This window comes from Bos javanicus, chromosome X (genome assembly GCF_032452875.1).
Source record: "Bos javanicus breed banteng chromosome X, ARS-OSU_banteng_1.0, whole genome shotgun sequence".
Taxonomy (NCBI): domain Eukaryota; kingdom Metazoa; phylum Chordata; class Mammalia; order Artiodactyla; family Bovidae; genus Bos; species Bos javanicus.
Genome location: NC_083897.1, coordinates 36,315,788 through 36,343,564, shown reverse-complemented (window position 1 = coordinate 36,343,564; position 27,777 = coordinate 36,315,788). Strand labels below are relative to the sequence as shown.

At 44.5% G+C, this 27,777-nt stretch overlaps 1 protein-coding gene across 1 annotated transcript; it reads left to right on the top strand.

Moving 5' to 3' along the window:
- Positions 1–1,346: 1,346 nt before the first annotated feature.
- Positions 1,347–27,186, top strand: LOC133242747 (endogenous retrovirus group PABLB member 1 Env polyprotein-like). Its single transcript, XM_061408891.1, is given in 1 exon segment — positions 1,347–27,186. A coding segment is annotated over 1 exon segment (1,275 nt). The 5' UTR covers positions 1,347–24,604; the 3' UTR covers positions 25,880–27,186.
- The last annotated feature ends 591 nt before the right edge of the window (positions 27,187–27,777 follow it).

The window sequence follows — 27,777 nt, the reverse complement described above, 5'->3', positions numbered from 1 at the left end:
GTGTCAGAATTTATTTATTTGGGCTCCAAAATCACTGCAGATGGTGACTGGAGCCATGAAATTAAAAGACGCTTACTCCTTGGAGGAAAAGTTATGACTAACCCAGATAGCATATTGAAAAGCAGAGACATTACTTTGCCAACAAAGGTCCATCTAGTCAAGGCTATGGTTTTTTCAGTTGTCATGTATGGATGCAAGAGTTGGACTGTGAAGAAAGCTGAGCGCCGAAGAATTGATGCTTTTGAACTGTGGTGTTGGAGAAGACTCTTGGGAGTCCCTTGGACTGCAACAAGATCCAACCAGTCCATTCTAAGGGAGATCAGCCCTGGGTGTTCTTTGGAAGGAATGATGCTAAAGCTGAAACTCCAGTATTTTTGCCACCTCATGCAAAGAGTTGACTCATTGGAAAAGACCCTGATGCTGGGAGGGATTGGGGGCAGGAGGAAAAGGGGATGACAGAGGATGAGATGGCTGGAATGGCATCACTGACTCGATGGTCATGAGTTTGAGTGAACTCCGGGGGATGGTGATGGACAGGGAGGCCTGGCGTGCTGCAGTTCATGGTGTCACAAAGAGTCGGACATGACTGAGTGACTGAACTGAACTGAATATTGCATTGGGCATATGTACCACAGCTTTCTTATCCATTCGTCTGCTGATGGACATCTAGGTTGCTTCCATGTCCTGGCTATTATAAACAGTGCTGTGATGAACATTGGGGTACATGTGTCTCTTTCGATTCTGGTTTCCTTGGTGTGTTTGACCAGCAGTGGCATTGCTGGGTCATATGGCAGTTCTATTTCCAGTTTTTTAAGGAATCTCCACACTGTTCTCCATAGTGGCTGTACTAGTTTGCATTCCCACCAGCAGTGTAAGAGGGTTCCCTTTTCTTTGCACCCTCTCCAGCATTTATTGTTTGTAGACTTTTGGATCGCAGCCATTGTGACTGGTGTGAAGTGGTACCTCAGAACTAAATAGACATTTCTCAAAAGAAGACATACAGATGGCTAACAAACACATGAAAAGATGCTCAACATCACTCATTATCAGAGAAATGCAAATCAAGGCATGACATTTTTTAACCTGAGGTAACCCTGAGTATCTGTCCCATGTGCTCTGAAAATTGGCTTCAGCATAATCGCAAAGAAGGAATTCCAAAACACCCTGACCAGTGACAGCAGCGTGAGGATAAGGCACCAATGATAACTGTGAAACCCACACACTCCTGTCTGTGTTCACCCTGGTCAGCCTCTTAAAATTGTAGTCACTTGACAGCAACACTTCATACAATCTTTTATCAGATAAAATAATGAGATTACTTCTCCATATTTGTTTCTCTAATTTAATTGTGAGTTTAACTCGGCTGTGTGTTAGATTTTCTTCTAGTTCTATTTTCAACCCTAAATGGCTGCTGAGGTGGGCTTCCAGAAGCCCCTCTACCAAGGGCTAAGGAAGTTGAGAAACACTTACTAAAGGAAAGGATTGGGACTCAACAGGGAAGCCCACACAGCTATACCATCATCTGCATTACACACGGAACATTAACAATAAGCAGACAATGGACCAGGACCAAAAGAAAGAGACAGTGCTAGGCACTCCAAACCACACTGATAATTTTGTTTTTAATCAAAGCCCTAAACAGTTTTAAGTGCTGCAAAAAAAAAAAAAAAAAAAGTGTGCTCTTTTGTCTATAGATCATTAACTCCATGGTTATAATGAAATAATTGCACAAAATACTATATTTAGTATCTGATTTCTCATAAGTTTCAAATATTTCATAAGTCAAGCCTTCAAACAAAGACATATGCTACTCAAGGGTAGAGGCAACATTTTCAAGGAATGAGGTCTTTCAATGAATGTTTGTGGAGCTGCCTTCAACTAACAATGCCTGACACTGGATGACAGTGTATGATTATAAAAGACAGATAAGGGGGAAGATGGTCTTTCCTCTCCCAACCACACCTACCCCCTGCCCTCTGTATTAGTTTCCTTTTGTTGCTGTAACATATTACCACAACATTAGTGGCTTAAAAGAATACAAACCTATTATCAAACAATTCTGTATGTCAAAAGCCCAACACAGGCATCACAGGGCTAAAACCAAGGTGTCAGCAGGGCTGTGTTCCTTTCTGAAGGCTATAAGGGAGAATCTGTTTTCTTGACTTTTCTGCCTTCTCTCAGTTGCCTGATTCTTTGGCTCATGTCCCCTTTCCTTCATCTTTAGAGCCAGCAATGGCCAGTGGAATCTATCTCACATGACATCACCCTGACATTGAGTCTTCTGCTGCTCACTTCCATTTTTAAGGATCCTTGTGATTACCCTGTTACCACCGAGACAAACCAGGATAACCTCTCTGTTTTATGATAAGCCATCTGCATCCTTGATCTTCTGTTGTAACAACTTATTCACAGGTTCCAGGGGTTAAGGCATGTGCACATCTCGGGGTCATTATTTGCCTACCATACTGTCAATAAATAACCAGTGATAAGTCTTCAAAGGCATGGTGAGAAGTCAGAAAGAAGTCACACGTGCATTTCTTGCTCCTTATTGTCTACCTCTCTTCATTCTTTGTCATTAAATATTGTAAAGAGAGCTTTCTAGAGCAAACTGAGTTGGGCTGCTGCTGCTTCATGTGCATCTTGACCAGTGCTGGCAGGCGGGAGTCTTGAGGACTCCATAGAGCAGTAACAAGAGAGATAGGAGGACTCACAGGCTGTTCATTCTCTCTTGACAGTGTCCCTGAGAGCAGCCAAAGCAAACTAAGGCCCTGGGTTTCTGGAATGTACATTCCATGAAGGAACAAAGCAATAAAAATAAGTTTGTGAATTTTAAAATCTATTAGAAAGTGTTGAGAGCCATGGAGGACAATAAAACTTGGGAGAAGGTTAGGGAAGGTGGAAAGGGGACTAACCCACTAATAGGACACTCAGTGAGGTGTTCATGTTATTTTACAGTGAGTCAGGCATGGTGAAAAGTGCTTTACAAGATAATGCTCACCTCAGCCTGAATCATTCCATCTTCTAGATGAGGAAAAAGAGGCTCACAGGTGATGTCTCATGAATGATGAGTGGCACAGGCTGGTTGCCATCCACATGTTTACCCTCCCCAAGCTATAGGGGTTTCCTAGACCAGAGTCACATTCCGGAAAGCAGAAGGTGGAGGACTAGATCCCTATGCTGACATGTACCTGTTATTCCAGGGAAGAGGAAGTTCTGACTCCTGGGAGAGACTGTCTGGACACTGAGGCCCAGGGATGGGGCTCTGTCAGGGAGAACCACATGGCCACCTGGGATAAGGGAGCCATCAGGTTTCTGTTCAGTTCTTAGCCTGGCCAATTCCTGGCTAAAAGACCACTAGAGGTTGGGTGGGAAAACGTGGGATGTATTCCTTTGTCTTACTTAACACAAATGCAGACAGTCCTTGCTATGTGTTCAGGTCTTCCCTAAGAGCTATACAAATAGGAACTGATTGTAATTTATATAATACACGACCAGGCCAGTGCTGCTATTGTCCCAGTCACAGATGAAGAAACTGAGGCCAAGACAGTTTCAGGTGTTTCCCTGGCCACGCTGCCATGGGAATTCCAATCCTAGTGGCACCAAAATGAACATTATGAGTTGCTACCACATCTCATGGACTGTGTGCTGTACCTTCAGTGCATTCATTAACCTTAGTTCCAATTGTGGACTCATCTGGAGAAGTTACATGGCTAAGACATGGAGTCTCATCATTTCAGAACGAGGTAAGAATCACTGAGTCATTGAGCCAAGACTTGCATAGGTCCTTCTTGCTGTAGGCCCTTTATGAAATGATTTTCCTGGTTTTTCTTAGGAAACAGGTGCTGGGATAGGCACCATTTCATGAATGAAGGCACAGAGGCTCAGGGACATGAACTGATTTGTCAACAAGGCATGTCCAGAAATGATGAGTGGCCGAGTCCAGATGTGAGCCCAGGTATGGCTGTGGCTGGCCTCTGTGATGTTGATCCACACAACTACACAATGTGGCTTTGGAAGGTACCAAGTCCAGGCATGATGACAACAGCAACCATAGTTGATGACTATTGCAATAGGGATCAGAACTGTCCATCTGCAGTCAGTGAACATCAGGCTGTGTTCTAAGCCTTTTCATACATTAATTTATTAGCCTTGGCAACAGCCATGTGAAGTAGATAACATATTACCCCATTTTACCAATGAGGTAACTAAGGCACAGGGAGGTTAAGTCACTTGTCCAAAGTCACAGAGTTCATGAATGGCAGAGCTGGGATTGGGCACCAGGCAGCGTGGCTGCAAAGCCCAGGCTCCTAAATGCTATCCAAGGAAGAAACAGCTCAGAGCCTGGCATGAGGCCAGCAGCTATGGAGAAAGTAGGCCATAGAGATGAAGGACTGTGAGTGGGAGGATTTACTCCTGGGAAAATAGGGGCCAGTGCGAGTGGCTAATACGGTGACTGCCAGAGCTCATGGACATTTCATGAACTAGTGAAAAAGTGGAGGCAAGAAATCCAGGGGCTTCAGAGTTAGAACTTGGATAACCAAATCCTGCCTCAAATTCACTGCAGGAGAAATAACCACCCACCTAAGAGTACCACGAGTGACCCAGAGAGAAGCCCTAGTGATAGACCTCAAGGCCAAGGCAGATCACTGTTCCATTCAGTTCTTGGTTTCAGTCTTTCCCGGGCCCAGTTAGACATTTGGCCCTTGCTTTCTGGAATATACTGCACTGTACCCTATTCCCTTCTACTAGTAATAAATCCTGCCTTTGTTTTGAATCATTTTGAAGGGGACTTGATTCTAGCTCCACCAGTCTGTGGTAGAGACACAGGAAGACCAGGCAGGATGTGAGAGCCAAACAGGCCAGGAACTATAGGGAGGAAGGAGGGCCAACCCACCTGGAGCATGAGGCAGAGTGGAGGAGGCTGCGGGTTCCTTCATGAGGTGTGGAGGAGGACCTACCCAGTCAAAGCAGGTCCTCCAGATCTGCAGTATCACCCCCTGCTATGGGGTCCTTGGGGCTAGGTCTTCTAGGCCAGGAACTTGAAATGAAGGACATGGCCATATCCTCAAAGGTCACTGATCCCTAGAAAGTCAAAGAGAGGCAGGGATGTCACCCTTGTGGCTAACAGAATGAAGCTAGAGTCTGTCACTCAGTCACTGGAACAATCTAGAAGGACCCTAGCTCTGAATTCCACGGTGGTGTGTACCTCTTAGGGGCCTGGCTCCGTGCTGAGCACTTTCTGTGCAACATCCAACTGATGACATGTCCCTAGCACTGGAGCCAGACTCCTAAGTCTGAACACAGCTTCTTCAACCTGACCCTTGCCAGCTGTGAGGCCCTGGGGACATCACTTCATTTCTCTGAGCAGTGATTTCTGCATCAATACCCTAATCGTTCCCACTGCCAGGTTGCTGTGAGTGTGAAAGAGACAACGGTTATCAAGTGAACACTGGGATGCCCAGTACAAGTCTGTCGGTGCTTCGTGTGTGTTTTTGTACTTGGATTGCCCATGAGGCCAACACTGTCAGCATGTCAATGTCACAGTCGGTGTCCTGAGGCTCAGGGACAGTCAACCAGAAGTCAAACAGAGTCAGGTGTCAAATAAGCAGTGATCTGAACTCAGACAGGTCTCTCTGGTTCAGAGCCAGTGTGTGTAACCCCCATCCTCTGCTAGCACCAAAGGGTGGGATGAATATCCAGGACACCATCTCACAATCCACCTTCAGAGACACATCTCAGCAGATAGAGGGAGCAGTTAAACTCCATTCAGCAACGTGCACAGGCCCACTTCTGCCTCCTCAAAGAATACATATCCCTGCCTTTCCCCATGTAGTACTCTCTGCCTGGAAGGCCCCCTATACCATCCTCATACCTAAGCCCAAACCCGGCCTGCAAAGTTGACTTTAAGTGTTGCCATGAGGCCTCTGCAGCCCACAGTGGGTATTATCATGGTTAGAGTGGAGGCTCTGTTGACTGACATGATTCTGTATTTCTGCCAATGAAGAGCCGTGTCACCTTCAACAGGTAACTTTTCTAAGACTCAAAGTTTCTGTTCTGTAAAGTAAGGATGATAAGAAAAACTAATCCTAAGGAGATGAGAGTTAAGCAAGGAAGTCATTGTACCTTGGTGCATAATACGCTCACTTCAGTCATTCAGTCATGTCCGACTCTTTGTGACCCCATGGATTGCAGCGCGACAGGCTTCCTGTCCATCACCAACTCCCAAATTTACTCAAATTTGAGTAAATTTGAGTCCATTGAGACGCTGATGCCATCCAACCATCTTATCCTCTATCATCCCCTTCTCCTCCTGCTTTCAATCTTTCCCAGAGTGTGGGTATTTTTAAAGGAGTCAGTTCTTCATATCAGATGACCAAAGTATTGGAATTTCAGCTTCAACATCAGTCCTTCCAATGAATATTCAGGACTGATTTCCTTTACAATGGACTTCTTGGGGTCTTCTTGCTTCCAAGGGACTCTCAAGAGTCTTCTCCAACACCACAGTTAAAAAGAATCAATTCTTCCGTGCTCAGCTTTCTTTATAGTCCAACTCTCACATCCATACATGATAACTGGAAAACATAACTCTGATTAGATGGACTTTGTTGGCACTGTAATGTCCCTGCTTTTAGATATGCTGTCTAGGTTTGCCATAGCTTTTCTTCCAGGGAGCAAGTATCTTTTAATTTCATGGCTGCAGTCACCATATGCAGTGATTTTGGAGCCCCCGAAAATAAAGTCAGCCACTGTTTCCCCATCTATATGCCATGAAGTAATGGGACCCGATACCATGATTTTAGTTTTCTGAATGTTGAGCTTTAAGTCAACTTTTTCACTCTTTTCTTTCACTTTCATCAAGAGGCTATTTAGTTCTTCTTCAATTTCTGCCATAAGTGTGGTGTCATCTACATATCTGAGGTTATTGATATTTCTCCAAGAAAACTTGATTCCAGCTTGTGCTTCATCCAGTCCAGGATTTCTCATGATGTACTCTGCATATAAGTTAAATAAGCAGGGTGACAATATACAACCTTGATGTATTCCTTTCCAGATTTGGAACCAGTCTGTTGTTCCATGTCTAATTCTAACTGTTGCTTCCTGACCTGCATACAGATTTCTCAGGAGGCAGGTCAGGTGGTCTGGTATTCCCATCTCTTGAAGAATTTCCCACAGTTTGTTATGATCCACACAGCCAAAGGCTTTGGAATATTGAATTAAGCAGAAGTTCATCGCTTTCTTGAACTCTCTTGCTTTTTTGATGATCCAACGGATGTTGGCAATTTGATCTCTGGTTCCTTTGCCTTTTCTAAATCCATTTGGAGCATCTGGAAGTTTACGGTTCATGTACTGTTGAAGCCTGGCTTGGAGAATTTTGAGCATCACTTTGCTATCACGTGAGACGAGTGCAATTGTGTGGTAGTTTGAGCATTCTTTGGCATTGTCTTCCTTAGGGATTGAAATGAAAACTGACCTTTTCCAGTCCTGTGGCCACTGCTGAGTTTTCCAAATTTGCTAGCATATTGAGTGTAGCACTTCCACAGCATCATCCTTTAGGATTTGAAATAGCTCAACTGGGATTCCATCAATTCCACTAGCTTTGCTTGTAGTGATGCTTCCTAAGGCCCACTTGACTTCACATTCCAGAATGTCTGGCTTTAGGTGAGGGATCACACCATCGTGATTATATGGTTTGTGAATATCCTTTTTTGTATAGTTCTTCTGAATATTCTTGCACCTCTCCTTAATATCTTGTGCTTCTGTTCAGATCAGATTAGATCAGATCAGTCGCTCAGTCATGTCCGACTCTTTGCGACCCCATGAATCGCAGCACGCCAGGCTTCCCTGTCCATCACCAACTCTTGGAGGTCACTGAGACTTACGTCCATCGAGTCAGGGATGCCATCCAGCCATCTCATCCTCTGTCATCCCCTTCTCCTCTTGCCCCCAATCCCTCCCAGCAACAGGGTCTTTTCCAATGAGTCAACTCTTCGCATGAGGTGGCCAAAGTACTGGAGTTTCAGCTTTAGCATCATTCCTTCCAAAGAACACCCAGGGCTGATCTCCTTCAGAATGGACTGGTTGGATCTCTTTGCAGTCCAAGGGACTCTCAAGAGTCTTCTCTAACACCACAGTCCAAAAGCATCAATTCTTCGGCACTCAGCCTTCTTCACAGTCCAACTCTCACATCCATACATGACTACAGGAAAAACCATAGCCTTGACTTGACGAATCATTGTTGGCAAAGTAATGTCTCTGCTTTTGAATATGCTATCTAGGTTGGTCATAACTTTCCTTCCAAGGAGGAAGCATCTTTTAATTTCTTGGCTGCAGTCACCATCTGCAGTGATTTTGGAGCCCAGAAAAATAAAGTCTGACACTGTTTCCACTGTTTCCCCATCTATTTCCCATGAAGTGGTGGGACCGGATGCCATGATCTTCGTTTTCTGAATGTTGAGCTTTAAGCCAACTTTTTCACTCTCCACTTTCACTTTCATCAAGAGGCTTTTTAGTTCTTGAGTTTCTGCCATAAGGGTAGTGTCATCTGCATATTTGAGGTCCATTCTATTTCTGTCCCTTATTGTGCCCATCTTTGCATGAAAAGTTCCCTGACAATCGTAATTTTCTTGAAGAGATCTCTAGTTGTTCACATTATTGATTTTGTCCATTTGCACTGATCATTGAAGAATGCTTTCTTATCTCTCCTTGCTGTTCTTTGGAACTCTGCATTCAAATAGGTGTATCTTTCCTTTTCTCCTTTGCCTTTCACTTCTCTTTTTTTCATTGCTATTTGTAAGCCCTCTCAGACAATCATTTTGCCTTTTTGCATTTCTTTTCTTGGAGATGGTCTTGATCCCTCTCTCCTGTACAATGTCATGAACCTCAGTCTGTAGTTCTTCAGGTACTCTATCAGATCTAATCCCTTGAATCTATTTGTCACTTCCACTGTATAATCGTAAGGAATTTGATTTAGGTCACATCTGAATGGTCTAGTGGTTTTCCCTACTTTCTTCAATTTAAGTCTGAATTTGGCTATAAGGAGTTCATGATCTGAGCCACTGTCAGCTCCCAGTCTTGTTTTTGCTGACTGTATAGAGCTTATCCATCTTTGACTGCAAAGAGTGTAATCAGTCTGATTCCAGTATTGACATCTGGTGATGTCCATGTGTAGAGGCATCTCTTGTGTTGTTGGAAGACGGTGTTTGCTATGACCAGTATATTCTCTCAGCAAAACTCTATTAGCCTTTGCCCTGCTTCATTCTGTACTCCATGGCCAAATTTGCCCATTATTCCAGGTATTTCTTGACTTCCAACCTTTGCATTCCTTCCCCTATAATGAAAAGGACATCTTTTTTGGGTATCAGTTCTAGAAGGTCTCATAGGTCTTCATGGAACCATTCAACTTCAAGTTTTTCAGCATACCAGTCAGGGCATAGACTTGGATTACTGTGACACTGAATGGTTTGCCTTGGAAATGAACAGAGATCATTCTGTCATTTTTGAGATTGCATCCAAGTACTGCATTTCAGACTATTTTGTTGACTATGATGGCTATTCCATTTCTTCTAAGGGATTCTTCCCCACAATAGTAGATATAATTGTCATCTGAGGTAAATTCACCTGTTCCAATCCATTTTAGTTCACTGATTCCTAAAAGGTCGATGTTCAGTCTTGCCATCTTTTTGACCACTTCCAGTTTGCCTTGATTCATGCACCTAACATTCCAGGTTCCCATGCAATATTGTTCTTTACAGCATCGGATTTTACTTCCATCATCAGTCACATCCACAACTGGGTGTAGTTTTTCCTTTGGCTCCATCTCTTCATTATTTCTGGGGTTATTTCTCCACTGATCTCCAGTAGCATATTGGGCACCTATCGACCTGGGGAGTTCATCTTTCAGTATCTATCTTTTTGCCTTTTCATACTGTTGATGGGGTTCTCAAGGCAAGTATACTGAAGTAGTTTGCCATTCTCTTCTCCAGTGGATCACGTTTTTTCAGAATTCTCCACCATGACCCATTCATCTTGGGTGGCCCTTCACCACATGGCTCATAGTTTCATTGAGTTAGACAAGCCTGTGGTCTATGTGATCAGATTAGTTGTTTTTCTGTGATTGTGGTTAAGCACAATGAAGGCCAACTCTTAAGGTTGTTTAATTATTAATATTTTCCCTATTTACGCCCTCAGCAACCTGAACAAGCACAACTAAACCTGCATTTTTGCTTTTGTCATGCCAAATTTCTGCACACACACACACACATTCACACACACAAAATTCCAAAATGAGGGCAGGTGGAACAGTGGCTATTTTAGCTAGAACTCTCTTCAAAGAGGTGATATTTGAACAGAGCCTGGAAGAATGTGAGACGATTCCAGTATGAGATCTGGTGATGGTGTCCCAAGTAAAGAAAACTCCAATGGCAAAAGCTGGGATGAGGGGAAGAGCTTGGCACAGTCATCTCTGTATGCCTGGGAGGCAGAGGGCAAGGGGAGAAGAGAAGGAGACATGGTCAGAAGTGGTCCCCCAGGACACAGCATCAATTACTGACTGAGCACCTGGTTCAGACCATGCTCTTCCTGAATAGGAGCTCACACTCCAGAGTCAGCGACAGATCACCCATAGGAACTAAGCAAATGACCTAGAGAATCCTGATGACAACAGAATAAGAGTAAGGCAGGAAAGACTGGGGGCAATTTTCTGCAGGGTAATCATGAATGCAGGGCTGGGTAAAGCACAAGCTGGAATCAAGACTGCCAGAAGAAATATCAATAACCTGAGATATGCAGATGACACCACCCTTATGGCGGAAAGCGAAGAAGAACTAAAGAACCCCTTGATGAAAGTGAAAGAGGAGAATGAAAAAGTTGGCTTAAAACTCAACATTGAGAAAACTAAGATCATGGCATCTGGTCCCATCACTTCATGGAAAATAGATGGGGGAACAGTGGAAACAATGACAGACTGTATTTTCTTGGGCTCCAAAATCACTGCATATGGTAACTGCAGCCATGAAATTAAAAGGCACTTGCTCCTTGGAAGAACAACCTAGATAGCATATTAAAAAGCAGAGACGTTACTTTGCCGACAAAGATCTGTCTAGTCAAAGCTATGTTTTTTTTCAGTAGTCGTGTATGGATGTGAGAGTCGGACTATAAAGAAAGCTGAGCACCGAAGAACTGATGCTTTTGAACTGTGGTGTTGAAGAAGACTCTTGAGAGTCCCTGGGACTGTAAGGAGATCCAACCAGTCAATACTAAAGGATATCAGTCCTAAATATTCATTTTAAGGGCAGATGCTGAAGCTGAAACTCCAATACTTTGGCCACCTTATGTGAAGACCTGACTCATTTGAAAAGACCCTTATGCTGGGAAAGATTGAAGGCAGGAGGAAAGGGGATGACAGAGAATGAGATGGTTGGATGGCATCACCGACTCAATGGATGTGAGTTTGAGTAAGCTCTGGGAGATGGTGAAGGACAGGGAAGCCTGGCGTGCTGCTGTCCATGGGGTCGAAAAGAATCAAACATGACTGAGCAACTGAACTGAACCAAGGAAGGCTTCTCCAAGGAGGGGACATTGGAGTGAGTCTGGAACAAAGTGAAGGATGAAGCCATGTGGACAACTAATGAAAAAAAAAGTAGGGAGGGGTAAATCCTGATGGCCATCAGGGCTGTGGTGAGAGTAAACGAGATGACTGAGACTGGTGTATATTTACATCCAAAGGGACACTTGGCTTCTGATTACAGCTGCATGAACTTGCATAAGGACTCAACCTCTCAATCCTCTTTGAGGACTGTGCCTCACAGTCCTCCTCTGTCTAATGGGTATAAAAATAGTACCCATTTTACAGACCTGTTGTTGGTTTGAAACACGTACATGGCAAGTGCTAAATATGAGCTTTTATTTTCCACAGGATTAGCACTTTGGTGAATGTTTTTGGTGTAAATAAGGTAATGAACTTTTGAAAACGTGGGTGGCTTTCTTGCTTTTTAAGCATTTAAATGAATGTGGTATTTCAGACTTTTGATTTTATTTAAATGTTTATAGGTACGGTAACTTTTCCAACTGTTAGTAAGAATTTTAGCATTGCAGCTGGCCTTGTGCATGTCCATCACCAAAGGTCAGCCTGCTCAAGGAAATTTCCTTCAGAACACTGGATCACTCCTCTTGCCAAGGGGCTTGTTGTGGTGGAGGAGCTGACACACTGGTCTGGTCTGGCTGATGCTTCTCTTGTTCCCAGGGAGTAGATGCAATGTCTTGTTGAGCCCACGCGGCAAAGAACATAGGCCATTCCCTATGGGCCTCTCTTCCCTCAGGAAACATCCAGAAGCACTGGGACTGAGGGCACCTCCCTCCTCATGGCAGTTTTGTGGCTGCCCACCTGAGGTATCTAATCTCCAGCCCCTCCCTCTGTCACTTCAGGCCCACTTGAAATAACCTTAAGATTCCCTTCCCTAAATCTGATCCCCTGGCTGTGCCCAGGGCTACATCTAAAGTTCTTTGAATATCTCCAACCTAGACCCCTGCCAAAACTGCAGACATGCTTGTCCAGATGTCTATGTGACACACACAGACACACACACTTTTGAACATCTCAGAATCACCCCAACCAAAAGACAACCTCTGTCCTTCCTCCAACACACAACCAGCTCCCTCCACCCAACTTCTCCATCTCCATTCTCCCAGAAGTTCAGGGGGGGAAATAAAGGGAGAAAGAAAAAGAAACAAATAGAAAACAATCTTAGGATGGTCCTTCACTCCCTTCCTTCTTCTTTCACAGTATCCAATACAGCAGGGAACCCTGAAGGCTTGGCTCTCCTCCCTGCCATCACTCTGGCCTGGCCCAGCAAAACTGCCAGCAGCCTCCTCTTTGGTTTCCCTGCCTCCAACTTCATCACTGCTCCCTCCACCTCCCTATCTTCCCTGAGCAACCCTTGGGAAACTTTGAAAATATTAACCCAGATTGTGTCCCTTTTCTGGTCACAACTCCCCAGGGCCTGCAAAGCCCTAGGAATGAAGGTTCCAGATGTGACTCCTCCACTCACTCTCAGTTCCTTGCAGATGGCACAGGGATCCTAGGTTTGCCAGATGCTCCGGATTCAGTCGCACAGCCAAGCCTTTGACATGCTAGTCCCTCTGCTTGCAGCTGTCCCACATCTTTTCTCACTGGCTGTCAGGAGGGGACATCACTCATGAGCACCCCTCTGTCCTGGACATGGTAGCCTGCACTTCAGTGCCCTGAGCAGGCACTTTCATCTAGGGGCTTAAGGATTTGGGTGATGATCTGGGAATGGCAGCACCCACTTGTGCAGGTCCATCAGCACAGAGGCTGCCACCAGACCTGACAGAAGCAGGCGACAGGGCAGTGAACCGGGCTTTGTAGTTCCCAGTTCAGGACACGGGCAGCAACGCTGCCAAGCCTCAGACCTTCCTCTGTGCAGTTCGGACCATGCTTTCTCTTCTGCCCGCTTGGGTGTGACACTGCTTGGGAACCTCTAAGCCCTGGGACCAAGCCAAGAACAGATAAAGTAACTGCCTGGAAGACCTGGCCAGAAGCCCAGTCCCGAAGTGGCCCCTGTAAGGCATGGAAACATCCCTCCCCCGCCTCCTCATTGGTTCAACTATGCTCAGGTGCAGCCCCTTCTGGGTGTAGTTCCCATAGCGCCAGGCTGAGGCCTTTGGTCTGGAGGTCACAGACCAATATGCATAATCCTAAGGGTGAGAGTTTTGTGAAGTTCAGGATTTTCAGTCAGCGCAAAAAGACTTTAGACAGGACCGTGGTGGTGAATATGGAGGAGGTGTAGACTGAAGAAAAACACGTAACCTAAAAGTTGAGAGTTATGTTTGGATTGTACCAGAGCCCAGCAAACAGCCTCTCAGAGGGCTCTGAGAAACTGTTCAAAGAGGTAAGGGAGGAGCCAGTGTATATAGGAGTTTTTGGTGGAAAAACAGAAAACATGTATTGGAATAAGAAAATGTTACCGCTAAGCACAAAATGAACATCGCTAGTTGAGTAATTTAGCACTTTTCTTTCTATGGAAAGTTTCAAAAGCCTGGGGTCATGGAAATCATTCCTTTGATGTTCATCTCAGCTATCTAGGGCCAGAATCTCGGTGTTTCCCACCCCAGGCCATTCAGGGTGCACATTCAGGGATGGTTTCAGTGGCTGCTGACCGGCTGGCCAAAACATCCTTTCTTTGCTGAATTGGCAGGTGAGGTTGTTTGTCCATGGAGGCATGCCAGGTCATGAAGCTAGTAGACAAGGGCAGCTGCTGCCTCTGGTTCCATCAAAAAATAAAATCTCCCCTGTATAGTTGTAAACTGTGTCACACACCAGCGAGTGATACTGTTGTATCCAGGTACAGTTTTTTTTAGGAATATGAGAACTATCTCAGAAAAAAAATGTGACTTACCAAGTGCCATTTCCTGTGGGGATAGTGGCTGCACTGGTCACAGTCAACAGGTATGGAAAGCGGCCATTTGAGCCCTGAGTAAAAGTTAGGGACGCCATGATCTCATTCCCTTGCTGGAAAGTGATTATAATTTCCCGTGAAACTTTAGTGACAGTGTCAGTGTTGTGTAGGGAACTGAGATTACCTCAGAAAAACGGTTGTGAAATAGCTGCTTATTTAAAGCTATGGATCATCATCATGTAGTAGCAGAAAGAGCTCTGGGTAAACATGTCTGTGATATTTGAAAAGCTTAGGATCTCATTGAAGTTTGACCAGGGAACTCTGAAGCCTGAGAAGCTGAGGTCATGGTTGCACTGGAAACTTGACTATCCTGAGGCTTTGACTTTCAAAAGTTTATGTTTTTATCATTCTTGAGCTCACTGAGCAATACTGTTTCAGAAACCAGTAATCATGAAACCAAGAACCACACTTGGAGAGTTGGAGAACTCAGATTTATTATGCCAGCGGGCCCAGAGGAGTTAACACTCCAGCTCTGAGCCCTGAACAAAGGGGTTATAGGGTTTTTATAGACAGACTGTAGTGGGCAACACTGCCTGTTAACAGGATGGTTTAAACTAAGGGGTTTCATGGGCGTGGGAACAGTGGTCAAGATGGGGAAGGGGATGCCTGACCCGGACAGGCATGATTAAGCAGGTTCACAGAGGCTGGGCAATTGCAAAGAGCAGGACAAGAGTGAGTGAGATAAATTCCAGTTTCTAGTATTGCAAGTCCCCACTTTCTGAGACTACATGACCTACATGATCCAGGCTTTGCAAGGAGCAAGCTGAGTTACAGAGGCAGAACAAGCAGGAGGCTATGTAAAATTTTCATTTTTCCTCTTCATTACCAACACGAAGAGAGAGGCAAAATGGGAATTTGGAAAGATTTTTCAAACAGTAATGGCTCACACGGTTAGTTACTCAGAACTTACCCATTGGTTTGTCTACTAAAAAAATGCACAACGTAAAAGTTGAGAATTACGTTTTATTTGCTGGACAAAACTGAGGATTTAAGCCCTGGAGACATCCTCTGAGATGGCTCTAAGGGACTACTCCAAAGAGGTAAGGGAAGAGCCAGGATATATGGGAGTTGTGCAATGAAAACTAGGTAGCCAGAACATCAAAAGATGACTGTTGATTACAGAAAACCAGACATGTCAAGTTAATAAATGTAGCACTTTTCTGTGTATAGGAAGATGCAAGAGTCTGGGCTCACTGAAGTCACTGAAATCATTCTTTTGATATGCATCTTAACTATCTAGGGTCAGAATCATGCTTTTCTCCCTCTTGAATCCCCTCAGGGTGCACAGGGTTGGGAGAGGTTGGCTGCTGGCTTAATGGCTGCTGCATCCTTTGTTTACTGATACAGCAGGCAAGTTTTCATCCACGGGTTTGACCAAATGTTATTCAGGCTTCTCTCCACAAACCCCACATTTTGGCTCACCCTCAAACTTAAGCAAGCACTAAGAGGCAACTCACTGCTGGCTGTCCACAAGACAAACATTTCCTGTTAAACTGCTCTACTCATGCTGCCTTCTCACCCCCACAATCCCCTCACACTTCAGCAAAGTTCCTGCTAGCCCTACTTATCCCTCTATTTTTTTAAATGCTTTTCTGTTTGATTTTGAGATGCCTGTGGATTTTGTGATCACTGGACTTTCCCTATTGCAATGGTCTTTTTGACTGAAGTCTTTCTGACTTAAGTCTGGATTTCTTTTTTTTTTTTATTTGACAGTTTCATATGGCCAGGAGTTGGATCAGGTTTGCACTTTCCATATGGGACTCTGTAATTCCTGTCCAGATAACTAACTGCACCTTGCAGATCCTTTGAACTCTCTTGTTCATGAATTTGGGAATCCAAGCAGTGCTCTGGAAGTCAAGTCTGTTACAGCATAAGAAGGAGTTATTTTGATTCTTTTGAATAAAGAAGTTTTTCTCTGGCATTTTGAGTGGGGACTCATTCCTTGACTCTTGAGCAGGAAACTTTCCCTACTCTTCAGTATGAAGACTCTAGTAGTTTTCCTTGACTCACCTAATGGGAATTGGGGGAGGAAATATTTTTGGCACTTCAGACAGGGACTGTACAAAGGAATAAAGGGGCAGGATATTTTCCAGGCTCCTTTAAGTTCTTATCTCTGATTTGATTAATAAATCTGATCTCTGGTAGCCTGGGCCTGCAATAACCTGAAGTGGGGCTTTGGTTCCCAGCTAGAGATTGAGACTGGGTCACAGATGTGAGAGTACCAGATCCTAGCCACTCGATCAGTGGTCAGTGACAAGTGCCGAGCCCTTAGGCTTTGAAGAAAAGAATTCCCATAAAGACAAAAAGTAGTAAAACAAGTAAACTATTAACAGAAAAAGCATAGAGTACGTATGGATAGGCACAAAGGCAGACACAGAGGGAGAGCTCCTGAATTTGTGCCCTCATGATAGTTTGAATTACTTTTAAGAGGTATTTCTTCTGGGTTTCCTTTGGGCCAATCATTCTGGTGTGGGTGGTTCACAGTCCCTTTTGGTATATCTCAGGATCCTCTCATGTGTGTGCACACACCTCTTAAACCAAGTGGATTTTACCAGAAAGGCATCTGGGTAGAGACAGCATCCCTTGACATTGTTCCCCTTTCAGCCTGCAAGGAGTCTTTTCTGTGCATGTGTGGCAAAGGGCCACTGCTGAGTTTTCCAAATTTGCTGGCAAAGGGAGGTCTCCTGATTTCTTCAGGAATGACAGATATGTGGTCTGGGCAGGGCCCAGCCTCCTCTGTTAATTGTCTTCCTATTATCCTCTTGGAGTTTAATTCAATAGGGAATTAATCTCCAATTGCTTTACCCTAGGAGGCCCATCAACCTCCTGACTCAAATCCTGTGGGTAAATCCTTACTCTATTCTGTTTGCTTCCTTTTCTTTCTCTACTCTACCATTATGACCTTAATTCAGTTCACAATCTTTAAAAACTGGCAAAAGTTTTTGCTAAAGATAATTTAGAATTCCAGTGGCCTCAGAAACATGGGCTCTCTGCCTACTAACTTACCAAATACATAACCCTTCCCATCTCCCTGCACCTTCCCCTCCTTCCCTCTTCTCATGACCTTCAAATTTCCCTTCAGTTCCCTTTATCCTTTGATTTATGTGTCACCATAAAACACTACTGCCTCCTACATCCCTCTATGAACCTCTGCCAAACCCTTTCCATTATACTTCAGCCTTTCAGAGTCCTCTAGTCACTTCATCTCTAGACCACCCTCTGCCTGTTCAGGATTCTTGAAGGGCATAAGGCACTTAAGAACAAGCATGCGCAGTGGAAGAAACGAATGAAGAAGAGGTTGGATGTTTTATCTACTCTGATGAGCTTTAGAGACCCCCAGACTTGGTGAATCCTCAGTCTGTTGCCCCAAGGTCAATGCACAGTCTCCATAAGATTACTCATCAGAGCAAAGAAAGTCTCAAAAGTCTCCACCACTAATATTTTTGGGGATGCTTTAACTCTCGTACTGAGTAGGAAACTTCAACTTACTGCACTACTAGAAACGTATCCTTATTATTGTAAAGAATTGTAAGTTGGTCAACGGCAAGAGTCAGCTCACCACCAGTCACTTCACATGACTGACTCTTGACTGAATCATTTTCCCTATGGTACCTCATTGACAGTTATCCGGAGGTAGGGCCCCCTGCAGTTCTGACCAACAGCTGAACAAGACAAGTACCAGTAGGTACCTCATTGATAGTTGGTTGCTTGTGGGTGGGGCCCATGGAAGCACTGACCAATGGCTGAGAAAGACCTGTTGCCCAGTAACAGGATGTGGAGTAATAAGGCACAGCAGTGGCTACTTCCCTGGTGGCTCAGACGGTAAAGCGTCTGCCTACAATGTGGGAGACCTGGGTTCAGTCCCTGGGTCAGGAAGATCCCCTGGAGAAGGAAATGGCAACCCACTCCAGTATTCTTGCCTGAAAAATCCCATGGATGGAGGAGCCTCGTAGGCTACAGTCCATGGGGTCACCAAGACTCAGACTCGACTGCGTGATTTCACTTCACTTCACTTCACTTCTAAGGCCTGTGCTCATGCTGCTGTTACATAAGGACTCTTTGGGTCCGGTGTGCTGGAATCTTTTTGATTAACTCCTTTCCAACCTCAGATTCTGGTTTCACACACTTATTTAACTTTTGCTCATCATTCTTTTCATTGTATTCCCAGGCATACCTGTCACCAGTGATTATCTCTAAGCCTCTCCAACAACTGTCACTTGACCACATGCTCAGCATATAGTATAGCTAATGTTTCAAAGCCAACAAGAATGTGAAGGCCAGCCCACCTTGAAAACTACTTTGACAGACTTTAACCTCAAAGTAATTCTTATTCTCTTCACAATGTAACAGAGCAGCATGAGCACAGTCCTCAGAAGAAAGCCATTGCTTTGCCTCATTTCTTGCCACCTTGTTACTAGGCAACAGGTCTTGCTGAACCATTGCTTGGTGCCTCAGAGAGCCCCATCCACAAGCAGCCAATTGTCAGTGAGTGACCATTCGTTGTCCTGCTCAGCTACTGATCAGCACCACAGTGGGCCCTGCCCCCAGTTACTGTCAATGAGGGACCACTGGGGAAGTGATTAAGTCAAGGGTGGTGTGGTGGTCATCAGATGGAGAGTGAGAAAAGAGGCAGATTCAGGCATTCTTCTGGAGGGCCTGGAGATCACCCAACCTTGGGCCGGTGGGTGAGCTGGAGGGCCCAGGGAACAGACTGGAGACTACAACCTGTAGTGTTCCAGAGCCCTCACTAAGGCCCTCCACTAGTCTTGGCAAGGCCTTGAGGAGCAGCGAATCTCTCCCCCATCCCTGTCTCTGCAACCTACAAAGAGTGGCCATCTTTCTGGTTCTCAGTCTTTGAGAACTGATCTCCCCATTTGGACGGTCTGAGGAGACTGAGGACCTATTGGGTAGGGCACCTGGATCCGTCAGGCATAATAGCTGTGCAGAATGTGGGAAGTGGCCCTGAAGGAGCTGCCAACTGAGATCTTATTCCTCTTAACCACGACTGGGATATTGCTGGGTGAAAACTGTGACTTAAGACTTCCCTTTCTTGTCAAGACAGAGAATAACATTCCTCTGGTAGAGATTTACAGGAACATCATTACCTGACCATGACCTTGAGAGAGTCATTTCCTAGGCAGGTTGATAGGAAATCTAGGGGTCCCCAAGGAGAGAGGGGTCTGGAATTCTCAAGGAGGAAGAAAGGATAAACTTTTTTTTCTTTCTCCACATTCCTTAGGATTATATAACAATAATGTATCCTGCCTAAGGACAGTCTTTGGATTCAACCTTCTGTTATCTTAAAATGTAAATTATGGGAGTAGGTCTGATGAGGTTTTTACAACCTCCAGACATTCTTTGGATTATATAACTTTGTTGTTAACACTAGCAAGTAGGTACTCTTTCTGCCCCCTTCTGATGGCTATGTCAGAAGCTTTCTCTATCTCCTTTATACTTTAATAAAACTTTATTACACAAAAGCTCTGAGCGATCAAGCCTCGTCTCTGGCCCCAGATTGAATTCTTCTCCTCTGGGGGCCAAGAATCCCAGTGTTCACGTGATTCAACAACAACCTTTCATCTTGGGGGCTCATCTGGCATCCTTCAGGAAAAGGTAAGGATGCTTGGAGCTTTAGTTTTTTGTTCTCTTAGCAGACACGTTTTATGCTGTGCTTTACTAACTCTACAGCATGCTTGTGTGAATGAATGACATGCCCTGAGTGAAACAAGTAAGGAGCCCTGCTCTGCGGTTCCACGGTGATCTCATACGGCTTATGGCAATGCCAAGAAGGGGCACCCAATGTCTCCTTCAGGAACCGACCGGAAATGGGCAAAGCATGTGGACCGAACTCTCCTTTCTCAGTCAAACTTTTCGGTCTCTTTGACCATTTCATAACTCCTTGGGAATTAGAATTACTAACCTAATCTATCAGATCATAGACTTTCAAGGGACTTGTGATCTATACCGTTACTGTGTACTGTGGCTTAGGTCCCAAACTTGGATTGGTAGTCAAGAAAGCACCTAGCCTCGCTAGGAATCGAAAGTTCGGAAGCTAGATGGAGCTCTAGCTCCCAGAACATCTCTGAGGTTAAAGGTTACTCAGATTGGGACTGCGATGGGTTTTTTTTTTTTTTTTCCTTTGGTAATGCCGGCTCTTAGTGGATCAGAGGAGGCTGTTATACTGGTGTGGTGATGCTTGGAAAGAACATCTCAGTTTTATGTTCGTGTCGGTCTTATTGTGGTCAGGAAATACTCAGGGTCATGCACAGGCACTCAGGTGACTCAATGTTTCCCCCAGTAGTCTTAGCTTGGGAGGCATTCCGGAAGGTTACTCTGATTCACCCCGGGTGACATCAGAGGCAAGCAAGGTTAAAGGTGAAGAGCTGGACGTCAAGTAGGGATGCTATCAAGTCTACCCCTGGTACATCCCCACCCCATCTCAGTGGTGGAACCGGGAGGGACGTGGACTGCACCTGCGTCGGTAAGGGACAGACTAAGTCCGACCAGGAAGGAAAAGCTTTTGGTATAACGTCTGTTTATACCCCCATCTAGAGCAGGGAGGGATGCCTCCGGTAGAAAAATGGCACTGATCGCTTTTTTTCTCTCTTACAGATGGGAGCTAACAATTCCAGCCTAACTCCTTTGAACTGTATCCTGAAAAACTGGGATAGATTTGATCCCCAGGGCTTAAAGAAGACACACCTGGTCTTCCTATGTGATACTGCATGGCCACGGTATCCATTGGAGGACGGCGAATGGTGGCCAGTTGGAGGGTCTCTTAAGTATAATACTGTTCTACAATTAGACCAGTTCTGTAAGGAACAAGGAAAATGGGTAGAAGTAGCATATGTGTTGCCCTTTTTATCTCTGCAAAATATGCCAGACTTATGTCCTAAGGGTATAGATTTGGGCATGAAACCTTCAGCTCCCCCATACCTGGGACTCCAAACTGGGATTCAAACTGCCCACATGGAGGTCCAAACAACTCCTGTCTCAGTACGACTTCAGACTACTCTGGTTTCAGTAGAAACTCAGACCATCAAAGTAAGAGATGAGATGGAGGACAGGAGACAAAGAGAAGAGGAAAAACAGGTTTCTCCAATCTATCCCTGGGATCATATGCATAGAGCAGCCAAAGAGACTGAGGAACAGCCACACAAGCTGTCGCCTCTTTATGAAACACCCACCAGGAGAAATAATCAGTCTGTGAGAGTTAATAAGCCTTTTTCTTATCAAGAAATACAAAGAATCAAGGAGGATCTGGGAGACTATTTAGAGGACCCAGAAAAATACATTAGAGCTTTTAAAGGTGTTATTCTGCTTTATGACCTCACTTGGAAGGATGTGATGTATATCTTGGGACAAACGCTGACTCCCGAGTCAAAGACTTGAGTTTGGGGAAAAGCGGTTGCTTATGGAGATGAATGGCTTGGTAATGAATCAGTAGGGAAGAGGGAGAACGAGATAGTGGCCCTCCCCACTGGGAATCAGGCGACCCCAACTATAGAACCAGATTGGGACTACAACACAACTAAAGGAAGATGGGATCAGAGTCATTTTGTTAGATGTATTCTTGAAGGACTTAGGCAGGCGCGTTCTAAGCCTTTAAACTATGGCAAATTGGCAGACATAGAACAGGAGAAGGAAGCTCCTGGTAAATTCCTAGATAGACTGAGAGAAGCCCTTCGCAGATTCACTGAGATTGATCCTGAAAGTGAAGAGGGAAAAGTGATCTTAAAGGATAGATTTCTCACTCAGTCGGCTCCAGATATGCGCTGTAAGCTATTAAAACAGGCGAATGGACCAAATCAGTCTTTAGAGACTCTGTTACAACTGGCTCAGACAGTCTATTATGGTAGGGAATATGAGGACAAGAAAGAAAGGCAAAAAAAGACAAAGGAAAAGGAGGAAGCCTTCGCCATGGCTATGAAAAACATTCTTAAACAGCCTGAGAAAAATGCCCAGAGGGACCCAGGTGAAAAGGGATGGGCTTGCTATTACTGTGGAAAGGAGGGGCACCTCAAGCGGGATTGCCCTCAGGCATCTAAGCTGCCCCCCCCCCCCAGGACCACACTGGAAGAGAGACTGCCCCCAGAGGCGTAGGTCTCCGGGGTCAGACTCTCAAGACAATCAGGACTGAAGGTGCCCGGGGGTTCCCACACAAGCTCCCGTCCTAATTACACCTGAGGAACCCCGGGTATTAATAACTGTGGGGGTCCAATCCATCGATTTCCTTTTAGATACTGGGGCAACTTACTCTGTGCTTACTGAAGCTCCTGGCCCACTTTCTTCCCGATCCGTTTCCATAATGGGACTGTCTGGACGAGCCAAAGGTATTATTTCAGTTATTCTTTATCTTGCAACTGGGATTCTGTGCTGTTTTCACACGAGTTTCTGATCGTGCCAGAATCTCCCTCACCCCTTTTGGGAAGGGATATACTGAGCAAGGTCCATGCCTCTGTTTTCATGAATATGGAGCCCTTCCTTTCTCTCCCTTTAGTTGAACAAAATGTAAATCCTAGAGTATGGGCTGATGGAAAATCTGGGTGGAGCACAAAATGCTATTCCTGTAGTTGTTAAGCTCAAAGACCCACATGTGTATCCACATAAGAAGCAGTATCCACTGAAACCTGAAGTTAAGGAAGGGTTAAAACCCATCATGGAAAATTTAAAGGAGCAGGGATTATTAATTCCCTGTAACAGTCCTTGCAACACTCCTATTTTGGGTATAAAGAAATCGAATGGTAAATGGAGACTAGTTCAAGATTTACAAATAATAAATGAGGCTGTAGTTCCTTTACACCCCGTGGTGCCTAATCCTTATACTCTATTGTTTGAAATTCCTGAATGGGCCAAATATTTCTCAGTAATTGATTTAAAGGATGCCTTCTATTCAGTGCCTTTGGTGGAAGAAAGTCAATTTCTATTTGCCTTTGAAGACCCTACACAGCCAGCTTCTCAGTTAACCTGGACAGTTTTGCCCCAGGGATTTCATGACAGTCCTCACTTATTTGATAAAGTTTGTCATGGGATCTACAAAATTTTAACAGCTCTGAAGCAGTGGTGTTACAACATGTAGATGATATTTTGCTCTGTGATGAGACAGAGGAAGCTTGTTTGTGAGCCTCAGAAGATTTCTTAAACTTTCTGGCAGGCTGTGGTTACAAGGCATCAAGAGAAAAGGCTCAGCTTTGTCAACAATCGGTTAGATATCTGGGCCTAAGAATATCAGAAGGGACTAGGGCCATAGGCCCTGAGAGAATTAAACCTATACTAAATCATCCCCTACCTATGACTTTAAGACAACTGAGAGGATTTTTGGGAATCACAGGATACTGTCACATTTGGATTCCGGGTTACGGGGAACTTGCCCGGCCCTTATATAAACTTATAGCTGAAACTCAGCAGGCCCAAACTGACAAACTGGTTTGGTCTCCAGAAACTCAAAAGGCTTTTAAGCTCCAGCTCTGAGCTTGCCCACAGGGCCAGAATTTAATTTGTTTGTCACTAAAAGAAAAGGTGTGGCATTGGGAGTTTTGACACAACCCCGAGGGCCTCACCAGCAACCTATTGCTTATCTAAGCAGAGAATTAGATGTAGTTTCACGTGGGTGGCCCCACTGCCTAAGAGTAATTGGGGCAGTGGCTTTATTAGCACCTGAAGCTTTAAAAATAATTAATGGATGAAACCTTACTGTACTGACTTCTCATGATGTGAGTGGAATATTAAATTCTAAGGTTAATATTTGGATGACAGACAGTAGGCTTCTTAAGTATCAGTCATTGTTGTTAGAAGAACCAGTAACTAAGCTTAAAGTTTGTGGAAATTTAAATCCTGCCACTTTCCCTCCTGAGAAGGAAAATGAAACACCTGATCACGATTGTTCTCAATTCCTAACTTTAAACTATGCAGCTCTGGAGGATCTAAAGGATACCCCATTAGACAATCCTGACATGGAAATATTTACAGATGGCAGTTCTTTTGTTTGGGACGGAAAGCGTAAAGCAGGTTACGCCGTGGTGACTGCTGAATAGGTTTTGGAAGCAAAATCTCTCCCCCAGGGAACCAGTGCTCAGTTAGCGGAGCTTGTGGCTCTGACCCAAGCTCTAGAGTTAAGCAAAGGGCAGCGGATGGGTCTGATAATCTACGTGAGTCTATTTCTGCTGACTCCAAAAATTCTGAGTCTGCCGTTGGATCCTCAAGACAATGTCTTCCTGTCCTGGGCTCACTCCTATGCTACATTCCACAATCGGTCTAACTGCTGGGTCTGCGGAGCACTCCCCTCTTCATCAGTGGAAGGCTTCTTGTGGTGGACATCCCCACTTCAAGGAAAAGACTTTCTCCAAGTCTGTGAATACCTTCGACAACAATCACATGCGATGCCTCTTCTTCATCTGATGACATTTACCAACCCTAAAATGGACTGGTGCAACACTTTGTACTTTAACTATGGACATAATGTGACTTTTAATTTTGATTATACATTGTCTCGGTTTAATGACTATTTTGCTACATATAAGGCAAATAGGTCTAGATCTAATGGTTTTTTACCTGACGTTTATCAAATATGGGACGAGGTTATATGGCTAACTCCTGAAAAAGGACGTTTAATATCTACTGCCTCTATATGCTGGGAACAAACAGAGCCATCCCCAAAAGTTAGCCAACAACTTAATTACAATGATTGGAAACAATTGGGATTTTTGTCTCAGGAAACATGCAATGTAATCATTCCCCTGTTTTCCAATCCCAGTTCAGGTTCTCCCTTTGTCTGGCCAGGCACAAATTGGGACTGGATATCTCAGTCGTGCTGGCTTGCTCCAAATGGGACTTATTGGATATGTGGCTCTTACCTATGGGCATGGCTTCCCCCTGGTTGGATAGGGAGATGCATCCTGGGTCTAGCTTTTACTCACGGCTTTACATTTTCAGAGCTTCCAGAAAAGCCTGCTAATTTACCCCACCTTAAAACTCGGTGGGCAAGGTCTGTATTTCATTGGTATGATTATTTGGCTGCAGAGTTTGTTCCTTCTTTGGGAACTACAGATGTTATGTTATGAGTGGATGCTTTGATTAGTTTTACTCAACAGGCATTACAAGATTCTCAAAAGGCTATTTCAGCTCTTAATGCTGAACAAGCACAAATTAGAAAGGTGGTTTTACAAAACAGATTGGCTCTAGATATTCTGACAGCTGCACAAGGAGGAACTCGTGCCATTATTCATACCCAATGCTGTACATATATACCTGATATGAGCACGAATGTTACTCATTTTACTAACCACATGAACAAGATGATTAGGGCCATGGATACTGCTGAAGCCTCAATTGCCTCACTTTGGGAGACGTTAACTAGTCTTTGGATTCAACCTTCTGTTATCTTAAAATGTAGATTATGGGAGTAGGTCTGATGAGGCCTTTACAACCTCCAGACATTCTTTGGATTATATAACTTCGTTGTTAACACTAGCAAGCGGGTACTCTTTCTGCCCCTTTCTGATGCCTATGTCAGAAGCTTTCTCTATCTCCTTTATACTTTAATAAAACTTTATTACACAAAAGCTCTGAGCGATCAAGCCTCGTCTCTGGCCCCGGATTGAATTCTTCTCCTCCGGGGGCCAAGAATCCCAGTGTATTCACGTGATTCAACAACAACCTTTCAACCTGACCTTAAGAACTAAGGATCTGACCCCAAGAAGTCTTCAACAACTAACTACACCCCACTCTCACATTTGCTTTTAAAGGCACTTGCTGAAACTTTGGGTTCTTAGGGCATGAGCCACCCTGCTCCACGTATGCATCTGTAATAAACCTTTCCCTGTTCCAAACTCTACTGTTTAGTTTACATGGGTCTCATTCTGTGTCAGGCACATGGACTTGTTGATTTCAGTAACAACAATTGTGTCTAAGGACAGACTTTGCCTCTCTTAAATAACAGCAGAGACTGCCCAGTTCAATTCAGATCAGTTCAGTCTCTCAGTTGTCTCTGACTCTTTGCAACACCATGGACTACAACACGCCAGGCTTCCCTGTCCATCACCAGCTCCCAGAGCTTACTCAAACTCATGTGCATTGAGTCAGTGATGCCATTCAACCATCTCATCCTCTGTCATCTGCTTCTCCTCCTGGCTTCAGTATTTCCCAGCATCAGGGTCTTTTGAAATGAGTCAGGTCTTTGCATAAGGTGGCCAAATTATTGCAGTTTCAGTTTCAACATCAGTCTTTCCAATGAACACCCAGGACTGATATCCTTTAGGATTGACTGGTTGGATCTCCTTGCAGTCCAAGAGATCCTCAAGAGTCTTCTCCTTCATCACAGTTCAAAAGCATCAATTCTTTGGCACTCAGCTTTCTTTATAGTCCAACTCTCACATGCATACATAAGAACTGGAAAAATCATAGCTTTGACTAGATGAAACTTTGTTGGCAAAGTAATGAAATGTAAAGTAACGTGTGCAAAGTAATGGCGAAGTGACTGGCCAAGTGCTCACAGTTATCCATAAAATACCCACTGACTTGGCTTGACTCATCTTTAGCCAAGCTTCTCTCCTGTGAACGTCAGCTTTTCCCCAATCTTGAGCAAGCATTAAGATTCAGAAATTTCTGTCTCCCTTAACAACTCATTCTGAGAATCATCTCACTACAGAGGGAAACACTTCCTGTTAAACTGCTCCATCGTACTGTCTGCTCATCCATTCCCACCACTTGTCCCATCACACACACACACAGAGAGAGAGAGAGAGAGAGAGAGAGTTCCTGCTTTCCCTGGTTATCCTTCCATGTAAAAGAAACATCTTTTTCTGTTCTATTTTGAGACATGTGAAGAACTTGTGGTCAAAGTGTTCTCCCTATCACTATCAGTTCAGTTCAGTCACTCAGTTGTGTTGGACTCTTTGCGACCCCATGGACTGCAGCACGTCAGGCTTTCCTGTCCATCACCAACTCCCAGAGATTGCTCAAACTCATGTTCATCAAGGCCGTGATGCCAATCAACCATCTCATCCTCTGCTATCCCCTTCTCTTCGGACTTCAGTCTTTCCAGCATCAGGGTCTTTTCCAAACAGTCAGTTCTTTCCATCAATTGGCCAAAGTACTAGAGTTTCAGCTTCAGCTTTGGTCCTTCCAAAGAATATTCAGGACTGATTTCCCTTAGGATGGATTGGTTGGATCTCCTTGCTGTCCAAGGGACTCTGAAGAGTCTTCCTCAACACCACAGTTCAAAACCATAAATTCTTTGGTGCTCCGCTTTCTTTATGCTGCAACTCTTGCATCTATACATTACTACTGGAAGAACCACAACTTT